At 37.5% G+C, this 16,360-nt stretch overlaps 1 protein-coding gene across 8 annotated transcripts in view; it reads left to right on the forward strand.

Annotated features, from left to right (window-relative positions):
* The window catches only part of LOC127065812 (aryl hydrocarbon receptor protein 1), a 124,605-nt gene that overhangs the window by 57,827 nt on the left and 50,418 nt on the right, over nucleotides 1-16,360 (forward strand). For all 8 annotated transcript variants that reach the window (XM_050998674.1, XM_050998671.1, XM_050998673.1 and 5 more), the window contains one exon: nucleotides 466-656. Coding sequence is in view for 3 of the 8 variants with exons in the window: in XM_050998668.1 (XP_050854625.1) it covers nucleotides 466-656 (191 nt within the window). In the remaining 5 variants the exon portion in view is untranslated. The remainder of the gene's footprint in view (nucleotides 1-465; nucleotides 657-16,360) is intronic.

The following is a 16,360-nucleotide window of genomic DNA, read 5'->3' on the forward strand; positions in this document are numbered from 1 at the left end:
CTGTGGCATTGGCCAGTTTTAATTATCGAAATCCTGCAGGCAACGCGTTCTCCGGTTGTTCGCATTGCTAACCATTTCGAAGCAGTGGCTCAGTGGCTCACTGGAATCGCCGGAATCCTTTCAACCGGAGGAGTGGCAAACAAAAAGAAATCAATTCGTTCAGAGACCTGGCGAGCCACCGGTCTCTCTTTCTCTTTCTCTCTCTTTTTTTCTTTCTCTTTTTCTTTCTCCCTATCTCTTTCTCTCTCTTGTTTTATCTCACCTTCTTATTCCTTTTCCTCTTTCTATTTTCTCACCGTGTATACTCGTCTTGTTTACGTTATTATCGATACCCTCAAAATATCTTTTACAACTTATATATCTTATAGGTCATATAGATCACTCTCGATGAGTTTGTTGATAGTTTCTTCTTTCGGAGAATGTTTACAACGAATTAACAAATTTGTCATTGACATTTGTTTACAGTTTGAAACCACCCCAAAAGGATGGCGTGACAAAGTCGAATCCGAGTAAACGGCACAGAGAACGATTGAACGCCGAACTGGATACACTGGCTTCGTTACTTCCGTTCGAACAAAATATTCTAAGCAAGCTCGATCGACTCAGCATCCTCAGGCTCAGCGTTAGTTATCTTCGCACGAAAAGCTACTTTCAAGGTAGGCCAGCTTTTAAATGTTTAGCGTTAAATGTTTAGAAATTGTAAACGTTCTTTATCATCATCGGAATTTGTTAGTTTGATTTTTTACGTACTGTATATCAAAGAAGCAAACGAGAGCGGAATATATGTATATGTATTATATATTATATATTATATTATATATATATATATTCGTTGAACTTCGGAAAACACGCGAAACACTCGTTATTAGATTATATATCTGTCGAAAAACAATGACTCGAGAAGACAATGCCTTCTCGTTTACCACTTCGTTCGAGATTTCTACGAAACGTTCATTATCAAGACACACAATGCCATGTTACGATTGTATATTGCGAGTGTTAAGAAACTAAAAGAAAATAACGTTCTTATGGTACAAGATATACGATATATTACAAATTATCTTATGTAGTATACCACTCCGAATGGTACTACGGTAATTGAGATACACAACAAGTGCAACGGGGATCATTCATCTTGAGAAAATGAATCGAAAACAGGATTTCTAGAATATATGATTTCTTCTTCCCAAGATATTTCTTCCTTTATCATTTTTTCCAAACGTTTCTCTCGAATTGAAATATATATTACTCTAGTTCGCAAGGTTTTAAAGATTAAACCATTTTTAATACGTACGTAAAATACAAAACAATCGTTATATTAAATTCGTAAAATGACGAACGATCGATAAAAAAAAAAAGATCAACAAAATATTTACAGATAATACAGAAACACTACGTTCTACGATTTCGATCGATTAATTTTTTTTTCAAGAAAAAAGAAAGGGAAGAAAAAGAAGAGAAAACGAGAGAATGCAAAAGAAACAAACCAATTTTTTTTTTTTTTCTTTTATTACGGAGTCGATACATTATATTATATTATATTATATTATACTAATGAGTTGAGAAAGCGGCAAGTATAAAGAGATGTAATTAAAGGAAAGGATACAGAGAAAAAAAAACGAAAAAAAGAAAGAAAGAAAGATGTCGAAAATCGAAGATCGCGTTCATTATTATCCAAGTTACTTTTGCCATTGGTTCTCGCGCGTTTTCGTAACGCACACCCTTCTTTGCGCGCGCGCAAAAGAGGAAGACAGAGAAAGAGAGAGACAGAGACAGACAGAGAGAGAGAGAGAGAGAGAAAAGATAGAGTGTGTGCAATCTCATCTGCAATCACAATCGGTTGGGGTCAATCGGAGAATCGCCACAGGATAATGGGTAGGCTCGTCTCTCTCTCTCTTTCTCTCTTTCTGTTTTTCTTTCTCTGTTTTTCTTTCTGTTTCTCTTTCCGTTTCTCTTTCTCTTTCTTTCTTTCTCTTTATTCCGTCTGTCCCACAGTCTTCTCTTTCGTTCGCCATTAGGCTGTTTCTTACGTTGGCTGAGTACCACCTTGCCCTCCCTCCTTTTCTGTTCTGATCTAAGGGCGAAGGTGAGCGGACTTGTGCAAAGTAACACGGAACGTTCGTAATGCGAGTCTTACATACGTTTTTATCGATTTAATGTCATCGAGAAGTATGTAGTTAACGATATATAAAAAGAACGATACGTAATACGTTGAAAATATATGTTAGGTCGATTTTATTTCTATCTATCTTTAAATGCTATCGTGAGTTGAAATATTTATCATGAAAAATATAGATATGAATGTACCCCTACTGTAGAATGAAATTTACAAAGTGTAATCATTTCAGAGGTTATTGTAATATTTTCATTGGAAAAATTTGATTGCCATCTAACATTACACGATGTATATGATAAAAGCTTTTCATTTGCATTTTACTTGAAACACGATTGTTCGTTTCTTTTTTTTTTTTTTTTTTTTTTTTTTTTTTTTTTTTTTAAGTAAAAATAATAATACCAGAATGACATTTGATTAGTGATGAAATTAACGTGACATTTTATAACGATAGCTCTTCAAAATGTAATGTAAAATAAGAACGTAATTCCATCGAGGGGAAAAGAAAAAAAAATATATATATATATAAAGCTATTGTTATGTAACAAATATTATCACCAATTAATGAAAAATTTGGAACATTAATAATAAAACATACACCATTAATTGATCTGCCTCATAAACGTACTAGACAAATATTATTCAATTACGACAAACGCCGTACTTGTAAAGAAGGACGGAAAGAAATTAAAATCATTTCGATTGTCAAGGCGTTGAAAGAGTCTTCTTTTTCGAGGGGATCAAGTAGGTAAATCTTGAGATGAGAGACGGAAGATGAAAAGACACATGGAATTACTGAATGATGAGGAGCTCTCTGAGGGGGTGGTTAAGCTCTTGAGAAGGATAGAAAGAGACAGAGGAAGAAAAAGAATAAGAAAAATAAGAAGAAAAAGAAAAAGAAGAAGCTGAAGAAGAAGAAAAAGAAGAAGAAGAAAAAGAAGCAGAAGAAGAAAACGAAGCAGAAGAAGAAGAAGAAGAAGAAGAAGTGAGACGGAGTGGATTCTCGGCAGAGTGAGAGATGAGAGATATCGAGCGCAATAGCGTATGCAAGGTAATGCACGCGCACGAATACGAATCCGGATGGAGAGTTAGGAGGAGTAGAGGCGCTCGAGCTAAGCGCCTGTTCCATGGCTACTTCGGGGTCCGCGAAGCACGTCCTGGTATCGCGGATCTCGCAGTATATCACCATGGACCCAGAAGAGGTTGCCCAGCTTCTACTTAGCACGCTGTTGCTGTTGTCCCTGAGCAATACTACCCGCTACCGCTTAGCGATCCCCGAGCCAACAGTGAAACGGGCCAAACGGTAGCACACCGTAGCATTGTTCACACCGTTTTAATAGGTATTCATTGTCTGACCTCGGATCTTTTCCGAAGACTCCCAGGAGAGAGTAAAAGAGAGAAAGAGAAAGAGAGAGAGAGAGAAAGAGAGAAATAGAGTGTCGTCCCTGATGCCCTGATAAACCTTTTGATATCAGACAGCACTGGTATCCTTTGTGTTCGCCATTCTTCTTTTCTCAAACTTCCTTCCTGTTTACCAGTCTTACAGTTCTACTTTTTTCTTTATTAGAAAATGATTCTTAATGAAAATGAACACACCGTAACTCGTATGGATTATGATAGAATAGAATTATGATGTCGTTCGATTTTCATCATCTTCTTCTTCTTCTTCTTTTTCCGTTTTTTTCTCTCTTTCTTTTATTTGCTCTTTCACGAGAATCACAGAGAGAATCGATCGTCATCGATTCTTCGTTAAAAGAGATTCGTTTGCGTGAGCTTTCTTTTACCGTTTTCTATCGATAATAGAGATTAGAAGGGAATGTGTGGTACTCTATCTCTGGCATATAATCGGTTTGCCGCACAAATTACACGAGGAAGAAGAATTCCCTGCGCTCCGCTATGTAAATTAATTAGCCTCGACGGTAAACGCGGCTGATTTTTCAAGCGGACGCGTGCTTCGTAGTAGCGTTGCCGTGCTTGGATTCGTTGGGACAGGAAGGCAAAGAAGAAGAAGACGAAGAAGACGACTAAGAAGAAGACGACCAAGAAGAAGAAGAAGAAGAAGAAGAAAGAGGATGAAGATAAAACGAAGAAAAAGAAGAAGGTGGCAAGGTGTTGTTGCTGGAGAAGAAGAAGGGGGTGAATCGAGCTGACCAAAGGGATGGGACTTCTTTGGGTGTCGAAGAGAGGCGGTGTGCAGTCAAGAGATACCCCCTGCACAGTTCCTCGAGAATTCAGATAGGAGATCTTTGTTGTTGCACCTTCCTCCTCCACCTACTCTTCACTTCCAAGTTCCAAGTCTCTCACACTCGGCAAACCGTTCTCGTTCTTTGCAAGGACCGTGGAAGAAGGAGATCCACCGACCGAATCTTGGCAATTAACCGCCGGCACTTAGTCTTATTACTGGCAGTTCCGGTGTGTCGTAGTACCTGGTGTAAACCAAGAATCTTTTCTTACCACCACCATCGCTACCACCACCATTACCACCACTATCCCTCTTCTTTCCTCTCCTCTTCAATCCTCTTCTTCTCTCTCAAAGGCAAAGAATCGCGCGACTAACTTCTACTTCTCGTATCGTCGTCGTTTTAGCTTTTACTTTTCTTTCGTCTTTCGTCTTTCGCTCTTTTCTTTCTTTCTTTCTTTCTTTCTTTCGTCTTTTTTTGTTCTTTTTTTCTTTCTTTCTTTCTCTCTCTTTTCTTGATTCCTTCCTAGTAGATTCGAGATAGTCTCTCTACCTAACAATAAACGTGTTCGTGGCCGAGCGATTTTAACGACACGCTCACCTTCCTTCTTCCAATTTCAAGCGAATTTATTGTCTCGTTTCTTCTTCTTCTTCTTCTTCTTCTTCTTCTTCTTCCTCTCCTTATTTTTCTTTCGACATCCTTTTTCTCTTTTCTTTTTTTTTCTTTCTTTCTTTCTTTTTTATTATCTTATCTTATAGAGATATATACATATTACGCGAAATAACATCGATTTACTCGTTGCGATCGCAAGATCGTAAGTACAGCTTAGAGTACGTAAGTATGTACATACGTACATATATATATGTATTATATATACTTATATATATATACACTTATGTATATATATATATATATATATATATATATATGTATAGAGAGATAGAGATAGAGAGAGAAAGAGAGAGAGAGGCATACTCGTAATCTGAAATCGGAGAAGCACATACGGGCTAACGAGTTGCCGATTAATCCCGAGAACTTGCCTGTCGGCTGGCTGTTATCGAGGAAAGTTTTTATTGCGACTTTAATTAATTTCCTCGTTATATGTATTCTCTCGCTCTTTTGCACTAGAGAAACAGAGAGTAAGAAAGAGAGAGAAACACAGAGAGAGAGAGAGAGAAAGAGAGAGACGATTTCAACCTTCGAAATTGCCTGTCGTATGTGGACATTACTTACCTGGTGATCTTTTTTAACGAGTACGGTTCGTCGTTGCTCGAGTACGGATACGAACGATCGTTTTCTAGGGGAAAAAAATAGTCCGTCGTGGGTTCGTCGAGAACTTCGATGGAATTCTTTCGATGTATCCGTATATGCGTCGTATATGTATGTTTATGCACGTACACATACATACACAGACACATAATGTATATATGTATACACAAGACGTAGGCGAGGCAGAGCGAAAGTTTATGATGAAATTATTAGTCTTCTGGTACATTAATAACGTCTGTAGACTAATTGCTTACCGCGCGAGTACATTAAATCCTCATTAAATAATTCGTTACCGTCCGACACCTTAATCGAAATCTGCCACAGATGAAAAAATTACGTCGCCGGTATAATAAAGAGCTAACGAATTAGTCGTGCCTCTCGGAGTCCTTGATAGTTCTGTTATGAGTACCTATTCCATTAGATTTAGACGTTTGAAGAAAAAAAGAAAAAAGAAAAAGAAAATAAGAATAGAAAAACAATCATCTCCCACAATCGTAGATAAAAAGATAGGGTAAGATAAGTAGTTATAGATGAATATCTTCGATCGTAGATAAGTATCTAAGTGAGTACTCTAAGTGTATTGTTAAGTAGTGCGTGTTGAATTAATCGGAATGAAACTTAACAATGACAAATGATAACGCGTAAATCTTTATCGGAAATTTGTCATCTCTTTTATGATCTTTAATAAATGATATGTTGTTCAATTAATATTTATCGGTTATAACTATTCAATTAATTATTTGTTAGTTATAACTATCCGATTAATACTCGTCCCGTCGTTTTTCTTTGAAGGTAAATATATCTTGAAAAAGAAACGAATGAGAAACGAACGAATCGAAAAATCGGATTCACGTCGGCCGATGACTTTATCGTCCAATTCCTTTTATCTTCTCGTTATTACAACGTATGCGTGACATAATGTTACACGTATATCCCTATCTAGAAAAGTATATCGTAAACGTTTGGAAATGCGTAGGTAAGACCGCGATGAAGATCCGTCCTGCGATACGTTCACCTTTTCGTTATTACGGCTTATTTGCATTTTCCATTTCGTTCTCGCACCTGGCAGATAGGCGGTGTGTCTGCATGTGAGAGACAGAGACAGAAAGAGAAAAAGAGAAAGAAAAAGAAAGAGAGAGAGAGAGAGAGAGAGAGAAAGAGATCGAGATAGAGAAAGAGAGAGACCAAACGAGTGACTAAAGTTGCAAGATGGGCAAGCCGAGACTCCACGAGGAAATCAACGGAACAGATCTTTCGTAGTACTCATCTCGAAAAAAAAAAAATAAAAAAAGAAAAAGAAAAAGAAGAAGAAGAAGAAGAAGAGGAGGAGGAGGAGGACAAAGTAGAAGAAAAAGATGATCAAAAGGAAAAAGCGGAAGTAGATGACGAGGATGACGTCTGGGAAAGATCGTAAATCGATTAATCAGCAGGATCGAAATAATAATAATAATAATAATAATAATAATAATAATAATAATAATAATAATAATATAATGGTGGCAGTAAACGATATTATTATTAACTTGACCGATCGTTTATAACGAGTCTGTTGTTCATTTTTCACTAAAGAACAAGATTCCTTATCGCGATCGGGATGACCGTATAAAAAATTTCAATTCAACGTTTAAAGTATCGTCCAATGGGTATTTTATGTTCGAACGGATGGATGGTTACGATTATAACCGGACATATTTACTAATCATCTTCGATTTGAGTTGTCCTCTTATACAAGAGACATTGGTTGTACTTATAGGTACGTATGTAGTTTACATCGCGTAATATTGAGAAAAAGGATAAAAATAGAGAGATAGATAAAGAGAGAAAGAAAGAGTGAAAGAGAGAGAGAGAGAATGCTATGAGTCGTTTATTCGAGCACGTGCGGTTGTTCGCGAGCCTTGACAAATGATGTCTTCCCTGAGAGTGTCGAGAAGCGATGCGCAGGAAGAATGATGATCGGTGCTACGGTAGCACCAGCCAATCGAGTTGATCTTCGATAGTCGATGGAGAAAGCTTTATTAAGGCCGTTTCTTCTTGGTAAAGCAAAAGGATCTGTCGATTTGCTTTGCGGTGAGAAGTAGAAAGATAAAGTGAAAGACAGACGGATAGACGGACATAGATAGGGGGAGAGAGAGAGAGAGAGAGAGAGAAAGAATAGAAAGAGAGAGAGAGAGAGAGAGAGAGAGAGAGAGATAGAAAGCGTATGAGTCTCGATTGACGTGTAATGATCACAGCTCGTTAAGAGCTAAAAAAAATTTAATGACGCGAGAATACCGAGCGGACTCTCAGTTATTTATTATTGAAACGTTAATGCGTTCACGCGTAGATATCTCGTCGATCGAACTCGTGCACCGATTATCTTTCTTTCTTTCTTTCTTTCTTTCTTTCTTTCTTTCTTTTTTATATTTTTTCTTTTATCTAGAAGTGTATATACGTGTGTGTGTGTGTCTATCTCTCTCTCTCTCTCTCTCTCTCTGTTTCTCTCTCTCTTGGTTTTTTTTTTGGCACGTGAAGAAGATATCTTGAAATGCAAATTTGGTCGACCCGAAGGATACTACTATTGGTTCTCTCCTCTTTTTCTTTTTCTTCTCGCTCTCTTTATTTCTTTCTCTCTTTCTGTTTCTTTCTTTCTCTTCTAAACATCGACGTAACCGAGATCGTTCAGTTAAGTTGAAGATTGGAATTTCATTGTACTAAAAACTTGTTCGAAGAGACAAAAAGAGAGAGAGAGAGAGAGAGAGAGAGAACGTTACTATTTTATTACAATGACGTTTTTATCGAAGTGCTTCGATTTCCGGTTGTTCCTTTTAAAGTGTTTTGAAATGTATGTAAGTACGTCCGGTGTGTCATGGTAAAAGAAATAAGAAAAAGAATGTATGAGAAAGACAGAGAGAGAGAGAGAGAGAGAGAGAGAGAGAGATAGGTTAGCAGGTAGGTACACAGAGAGAAGGAAGAAACATCGTCGCAAATCGCACGTTCTTTTATCTCATTTGACGTGGCAGTCACGGAGTTTCCTTTCGGATACCGAAAAGGTATATACGTTAGGGCAGCTGCCGAGTTCGATAGCCGGTTAGCGCGGAAATGTCGCGGCAAGTTCTTCTTCCAATAAAATGACGAGTTCGTTCAACGAAGAGAGAAAGAGAGAAAGAGAGAAAGAGTGATAGATAGCAGACATATCCCTTCTTGAAATTTTTCTGTTAAAGAAGAGAAAGAAGAAGAAATTCGAGGTATGTTCACGTACTCCTGAAAAGTTTATACCTTATAGTAGCTTGTTTAAGTATTTACGTGTATGTACATACGCGTGAGTATATGTGAAAGAAAGATAGATAGAGAGAAAGAGAGAGAGAGAGAGAGAGATAGAAAACGAACATGACGATATTCGAGACGATCGATATCACGAGAAAAGGGACAGCTCTCCTTTACCGTTAACATCGCAGATCCGATTTGGCTTTAATCGGTTCGACACCACACACAAGCTGCGCTACCGGATACCGGACACGCGATAACCATCGAGCTCATTAATGTCATTATTAAAAATGCGCGGCAATTAGAGCGGCCCCGAATATCGACTTATATGGAATCGACAAGGTGACACACTCCTCGCGAATTTATTTATCACGAAAAGTTATATAGATATGTGGCATTATTTATTTATAATAGACGAACGATCATAGTTTTTCGTATTTTTTGTTTTTTTTCTATTTCTCTCTTTCTATGAGATAAAATATGAAAATTGAAGGAGATGAATGAGTATCTTTCTTTTTTTTTTTTCTTGTTTTTCTTTGAACGAGTTTGTTACAAAGTCTTCTCGTTGATTTTACGCGCATCAACGCATACGAGAGACTTAAAGGAAGAGAAAGAAGAAGAAGAAAAAGTAGAAGAAGATAAAAAAAGGAAGGTAAAGGATTTAGGAAGTTCGCCAGCTGCTTCTTCTTCTTCGTTCCGATTGGATATCTTTTGTAGCACTTCTTTCTACATATACGGCGGCATTTATAAAGCAACGCAAACGAAAGATCGGAGATTGGCTATGCCGTACTTCTTGCATATACATACATATAAGTACATGTACGCGAATACGTGTAAATATGCGAGTACTTATATACATATTTATTACGTTTGGTGGAAGGGTATCATGTGAGAAAGGTTTTACAACAAGACTTTGAACACATTGAAATGTATTTATGTATTTACACTTACGTACGAGCCGAATTGTCTTGGAAATGTAATCGGATAAAATCATCGAGTGAGAAAAGATAATCGATTGGTATGTTAAAACGACGTAACAACTTGTTTTGCGATTATTTTTTACTTACACCTGCTTAAATTTGCAATAGTGATCTTTGATTTAGAAAATCGAAACGATATTAATTTGCAAGAGATTTATTACGTTTATGTCAGTGAAAGAGACAGTCAGGTCATCATTATCAATCCTTTTATCAAAATATATACTTTCTTTTTTAACATACGTACATACATACATACATACATACATACATACATACATACATACATACATATATATATATATATATATGTATGTATATATATAAGTATGATTTACAATCTAACTTATAAGTTACACAGTGTTTTATTTCTATTATTTATGACAGCTAATTCGCATGAATTCATTTAGATAAATCGACCATTCTTTTCTTCGTTGATTTATACGATCCAGATATTTCAAAGATCTATAAGGAGAATTTATAGTTTACGATTGTGATCGGTATCAAAAGATCGAGCTAAGATAACTACATGGAATACAAATTATTAATGAACTCGAAGATCGAATAATTTCTTATCGTCTAATAAAATGATTGATCCGAACAATGCCTATACCTTTAGATTCCAAAATCAACGAAGACGTTAAAATTTGATTCAAAGAAAAAAAAGGAACAAAAAAAAATAAAAAGTACAAGTAAAAATGATCACTCGATGCTCGTTATATGTAAGTACTTACCTACCTCTTGTACCAAAGGCCCTTCGTCTTAGAATTGCACGATGATGAACTTCGATAAGAATGGCGCAAGGGCGTAAGGCTGTTATTAGCTGAAAATATGACGAACACCAACGGACATCAAGCAGCACTTTTATGGGAGAAAGGGAATCATAATTGCAAGAGTTTAGCCGTAATGTCGGCAATCATTTTAATTAAGAATAACCCCCTACCCCTTTTATCCCTATCTTGTGCTACTCTGCCATACTCCTTTCTTCCCTCCTATACTCCTACCTCGTCATCAATGAACGATCGTAAAAAAGCACGATCTGTTTAAGTTTACGAATTTCTGGTAAGAAATACATTTACGGCTACCGTATAATTGATCTATTTACGATATTTCATTGTACGGTTGTATGCGATCTATCGTATCTGTCTCGTCTCTGAAAAGATTAATTAATATTTAAATTATAAATTGTAGTGTTAGTTTTATATAGGAAAAAAGAGACAAAAAAGAAATTGAATAATTCTTTATTTATATATATATATATATATATGCATGCACATATCCATGCATAATTTTATTCATATTTCTACTTATTTCTATACACGGAAAAAAAATTTTCCACGGATTCTAAATAAGCTTTAATTCAGAATTTATTCAACGAGTCCGCGCACACACAAGTCCCGATTTTTACGGGCACGCGTATGGAAAAGAAAAAAAAAAAAGAAAAAAGGATATATATTACAATTTATAAATATTCAATTACTGTTAAACGAGTTTTACAGAAGGCTTCATTCGCTTGATTTTTTTTATACCCGAGTGTTCTTGCAAATGATCATTTCATTTCCATGAAATCGACTATGAGTACAATTACTTAGGTTTCCTGGATTCTATGATTTCTTTATTTTTTTTATATATATCTTTTTCTTTCCACCATAGCACGAATCCGGTAGATAAAGAACTTAGATAGATTTTACATTCTAGATACATATATTATATATATATAATATATGTATATATAATAATATATAATAATATATATATATTTATGTATAATATATATAATATATATATGTAAATATATATATGTAAAACGTAGCGGTTATTCGTTAATGTGGTACGAATCAATAGTTAACAACACCAAGACGGATAGCGATCTTCTCGAGCATACGCTCACCGACCACGAGGAGCTCTGAATATTTTTATATGAAAATCTAAGGTGGAACATAGTTAGAGAGGCAGAGCCCAGAGAGCGAGTAAATTTTTTCTTCTCACGCACCTCAAGCTACGTAACTACAAGAAGGTATAATATGGTAGAACGTTTCTCTCTCTCTCTCTCTCTCTCTCTCTCTCTCTATTTCTCTGTCTTTCTCTATCTTTTCTCTCTCTATCTCTCTCTCTCTCTTTTCGAGCGGGTGGCTTTGTTGTTTTTATTTCAGCGCTCTACATGCAATTACCTACGGTTCTTCGGCTGGGTGCGGCACCCGTACATCCGCGCGTGCGCGATCTACAAAGCCGCAAGACTCGACTTCTTTTTTAAAACTAGAATTCGAATGGCTGAGACACGCGACATCCGTTGACATCCTAGTGGAAACTTTGTGACGTGTAAAGGAAAAGAAAGAAAGAAAGAAAAAAAGAAATATTCTGACGGATAGCCAAGCAGTCAGTCAGTTAGTCAACCAGTCAGCCCTCTTGGGCGATTTCGAAACTCTCTCTTTCTCTCTTTCCTCTCTCTCTGTTTCTTTCTTCTTCACTTCCCTCTCTTTTTTCTTTTTTCTTTTTCTCCTCTTTACAGTTTTCATGAAAATAGACACGAGTACGCGTTCGAAAGATAGTTTTTTCCTTAAGAGTCAAAGACGAATTAATTTTGAGGAGCGTGATATACCTGAGAAAATATAATAAAAATCAGGCCGATGAGTTTTCTAACAGACGCCAACCAGTGGCAAAATAATCCGTGTGCATAAATTGCTTATTTATACGCGTATACATGAATATAAATTAGGTTTTATTCGTCTCTCTCTCTCTCTCTTTCTCTCTCTGTTTCTCTCCCTATCTCTCTTTCCAATGGTTAAGTATCCGAAGCGTATCCATGTATCTCAACGAAGATGCGAATTAGACTGTAATAACGACTCATTATTATCGGCACGGCGATTATGGTTGTTGTTCGAAATGAATTACGTTACGCCTTTCGGCGTGAAATTTCCACGAACGCGCGAATCGGCGCCCGGAGGTAAGCTTCGTCGTCTGGAAAAATATTTCGCCTCCTTGTGTTTCTCTCGGGGTATTAAATTCCACGCTCTCCGTAGATTCACGCGTGAACCCCTCTCCGCTGACGCTAATAAAAATCTCACGACCAAACGACACTCGAAATATCATCTTCTTCTTCTTCTTCTTCTTCGTCTTCGTCTTCGTCTTCGTCTTCTTCATCCTCGGCTTCTCCTTATTTTTTTCTCTCCTTCTTCTCTTTACGTTCTTTTTCTTCTATCTTTCTCTATCCTTCTTTCACTTCTTCTCTTTTTTTTTTCGAATATCTTACGGGTTCATAATTTTCGTCGGAAAAAAAAAGATTAAACGACGTTGACCCTTCGATCGATCAATCGAGATATACGTACATTATATAACTATCTATTTATCTATTCGCGATAGGATAGATCGAAAGAAAGTATCGTTTCAAGGTTCGCGAAAATCGAAGACCAGGAGGAGGTGGAGATGGAGGAGGATGAGGAGGAGGAGGTGGAAGAGGTGGAAGAGGAGGAGATGAAGTGAGGGTGAGTCGAAGCGAACGATATAGGTACGTGCAATCTGCAGCTGCTGTAACTCCGGCTGTAACTTAAGACAGTATCATCGTGATATAAATATGCTCGAGATGGTATCGTCGTAACATACTGTCTCCGACGACCTTCTAATTCCTCACAAGGTATATAGTATACATACCAGCTTAAACCCTGGTATATTAGCCGAGAATTAACGAGCATGGTAATCAGCACTCGCTTCATAGCGTTCGGCGCGTTACATGGAGCGTTACATGGTCCGCGATGGATCACGCAGATTTACGTGTTCTACCTAGGTACGTATGTAGCCGTTACAACGATCTCTGTAACCTCTCGGTGAACGACGATTTCTAAAGAGATCCGGAAAAAGAAAATTATTACGTTGCTTTTCTATGCGAATTTAGCACGAGACCCATAAGAAATACGAGGGTCATTCAAATAACTTTCACAATTTTAAATATAGAAAGCTGTTAAATGCCGTAGAAAAAATATTATCGGGCAACATTTACACGAACGATTTTTTATTCGCTTTCGAAAAAAAATAAAGAAATATTCGAGAATTCCAGTACATATACATTGTCTTATCATAATAATAATAATAATAATAATAGTAATAATAATGGTGATGATGATAATGATGATAATAATAATAATAATAATAATAATAATAATATTAACAACTCCTAGATATAAACCAGGTCAAACAAAATCCAAAAGAATTTCAATATATTTGGAAATCAACATAGTTAGGTAGCGGTATACGTAAGTTAGTCTCGCACATAAATCAAGTCGCACGATGGGTTAATTGTCACGATAGTCGAGTTTGAGTCTCGATATTATCGGGAAGGCCAGATTACGCCGTGGAACTACGGGCAAGGCAATCTATTTCGAGTCAATCTCGTAGCGAGACAGGAGATCATTACCGATTTCAAGTTAGCCGAGTTTGGCGGGCACACGGAGAACCGTCACCTGAATCGAGAGATACGCACCTCTCCCTTGGGTAATTATAAGCGTGGCACGATTACGTCGATGATCGTATCGCTAAAACCGAGAGAGAGAGAGAGAGAGAGAGAGGGAGAGAGAGAAAGACAGACAGACAGACAGACAGACGGAGAGATAAAGAGAGAAAAAGAGAAAGAGAACGTAGGCGTAGCTCGATTCATTCGTAAACTGACAATAAATTCAAGAGCAAAATCGAAGGGATAACTCTCAGGAAGTGCAAAGTCGTTCTGTTTAAACTTAGATAAAGAATTTCGATATCATTTAATTATCGTTAGCCTATCGTAGCTTAAGCTGATCGATCTACGCACGACACATCGTCGAGTACGAGCTAACCTAAGGCTATGGTATTCTCATTTAAAGTCCATGGCCTGTGAGAAGATCATAGCGAAGCAACTCCCCGAGCAGAGACTAGCTTGCTTGCTTGCTTCCTTGCTTCCTTGCTTCCTTGCTTCCTTGCTTGCTTTCTTGCTTGCTTTCTTGCTTGCTTGCTTGCTTGCTTGCTTGCTTGCTTGCTTACTTGCTTGCTTGCTTGCTTGCTTGCGGGTAGGTAACGCACGCATCACGCCAACACGCCACGTTCATGCGATGCCACGCCACGCCAGGCCACGCTATGCCATGCCACGATCAGCTGGAAACCCGGAAGGTTTCTTGGCACTCCTGACCTACTGAACAAGACACCTTTGCATGTGCTCGCTCGTTTAGCCTCACCCCGAGCATTCATCGACGAGTGAACCGAGTTCACGCCAGGGACACGTACCTTGACGTATGATAGATGCAGACTGGACTACGCCTACGTCCAAATCTTTCTCTCTCTTTCTCTCTCTCTTTCTGTTTCTCTTTTTTTCTCTTTCTCTCGTGGAAGGAAGAAAAAATCCTTCCTATCTTTTTCCTTTACGTTCCCATATATCTCATACTTGTCAAGTTGAATGGAATTGAAACTATAATACAAGCTGAGAATTAAAATTTCGTTTATTGTCAGTAAGAAATTCGCATGGAATTGACAAGACGTAAATAGATATAGGATAGATCTGTCTGGAGAAAAAATTGTAATATTAAAGAAGGATCGAGAGGATCGAGTATCGTCGTAAAGAGTAGTCCTTTATTGGCCTTCGTCAAGAACGTCGTCCTTTCTTCGTATAATTCTTTCTTCAAACAAACTCTATCTACTACTACTTTATATAGAACGTAATATATATATATATATATGTATGTATGTATATACATATGTGAAATATCTGTTAAAACGCAAATCGGTGTCCTTTCTTTATTGGCGAGGAAGAACAGAACCGGCCCCATGTAGACAAGCACAGGAAGAAGAAATAAAAGTACGAGGTTAACCTCTGATCGTGGAACTAATTCAAAGTACGCGTATCGTAAAATGCTCCGTGTGAAGTCACCGGTTGATCGATGGCGTTATTAGTCAGCGGATCCGTCAGACTTCACAAAGGAAACTCTGTCTCTTTTCTCTCTCTCTCTCTTTCTCTCTCTTTCTCTCTATCTCTCTTTTCTCACCTTTAGATAAACGGACGATCCCTGATGAGCGATTAAATGCCTGCTCTCTGGCGTCTCACCATGAAAAATAGATCGTTCTTCGAGTTGCACGAGTCTGTTTTTGTCCTTGTCCTTCCACCTTAGAAGGTGGACAAAAACAAGGAGAAGAAGAAGAAGAAGAAGAAGAAGAAGAGGAAGGGAAAGAGAAAAGATTAGAAAAAAGAAGAGACAAGAATTCGGAAAAGAAGCGAATGAAAAGTACATTTTTAAGAGATTAAACAAAACGGACAGAACAGGAGTAATAGAACCGTGGTGAGAAAAATGTGAAACTTTTTAAACGGGATAAATATGAAAAATAAAGTTGGAAAAGAAGGAAACTATAGGATCGTGAGATCATTCTCTTACGGTGGCTATCGGTCGTCCCTCTTTCATTCGTTTATTTCGTTGAATTACCGCGATCGGTTACCAATCGTAATAAAGCTCGGAGAGTAGGAAACGCAAACATATCGCTTTCGAGGAACGTCGACGGGGTGACGGCAAGAGGAAGAAAAGGAGGGTTGCCGTGGCGGGGAGTATAAAGAGGGAGAGCAGCGAATGGTA

The sequence above is a fragment of the Vespula vulgaris genome, chromosome 8 (genome assembly GCF_905475345.1).
Source record: "Vespula vulgaris chromosome 8, iyVesVulg1.1, whole genome shotgun sequence".
NCBI classification, from domain to species: Eukaryota; Metazoa; Arthropoda; class Insecta; order Hymenoptera; family Vespidae; genus Vespula; species Vespula vulgaris.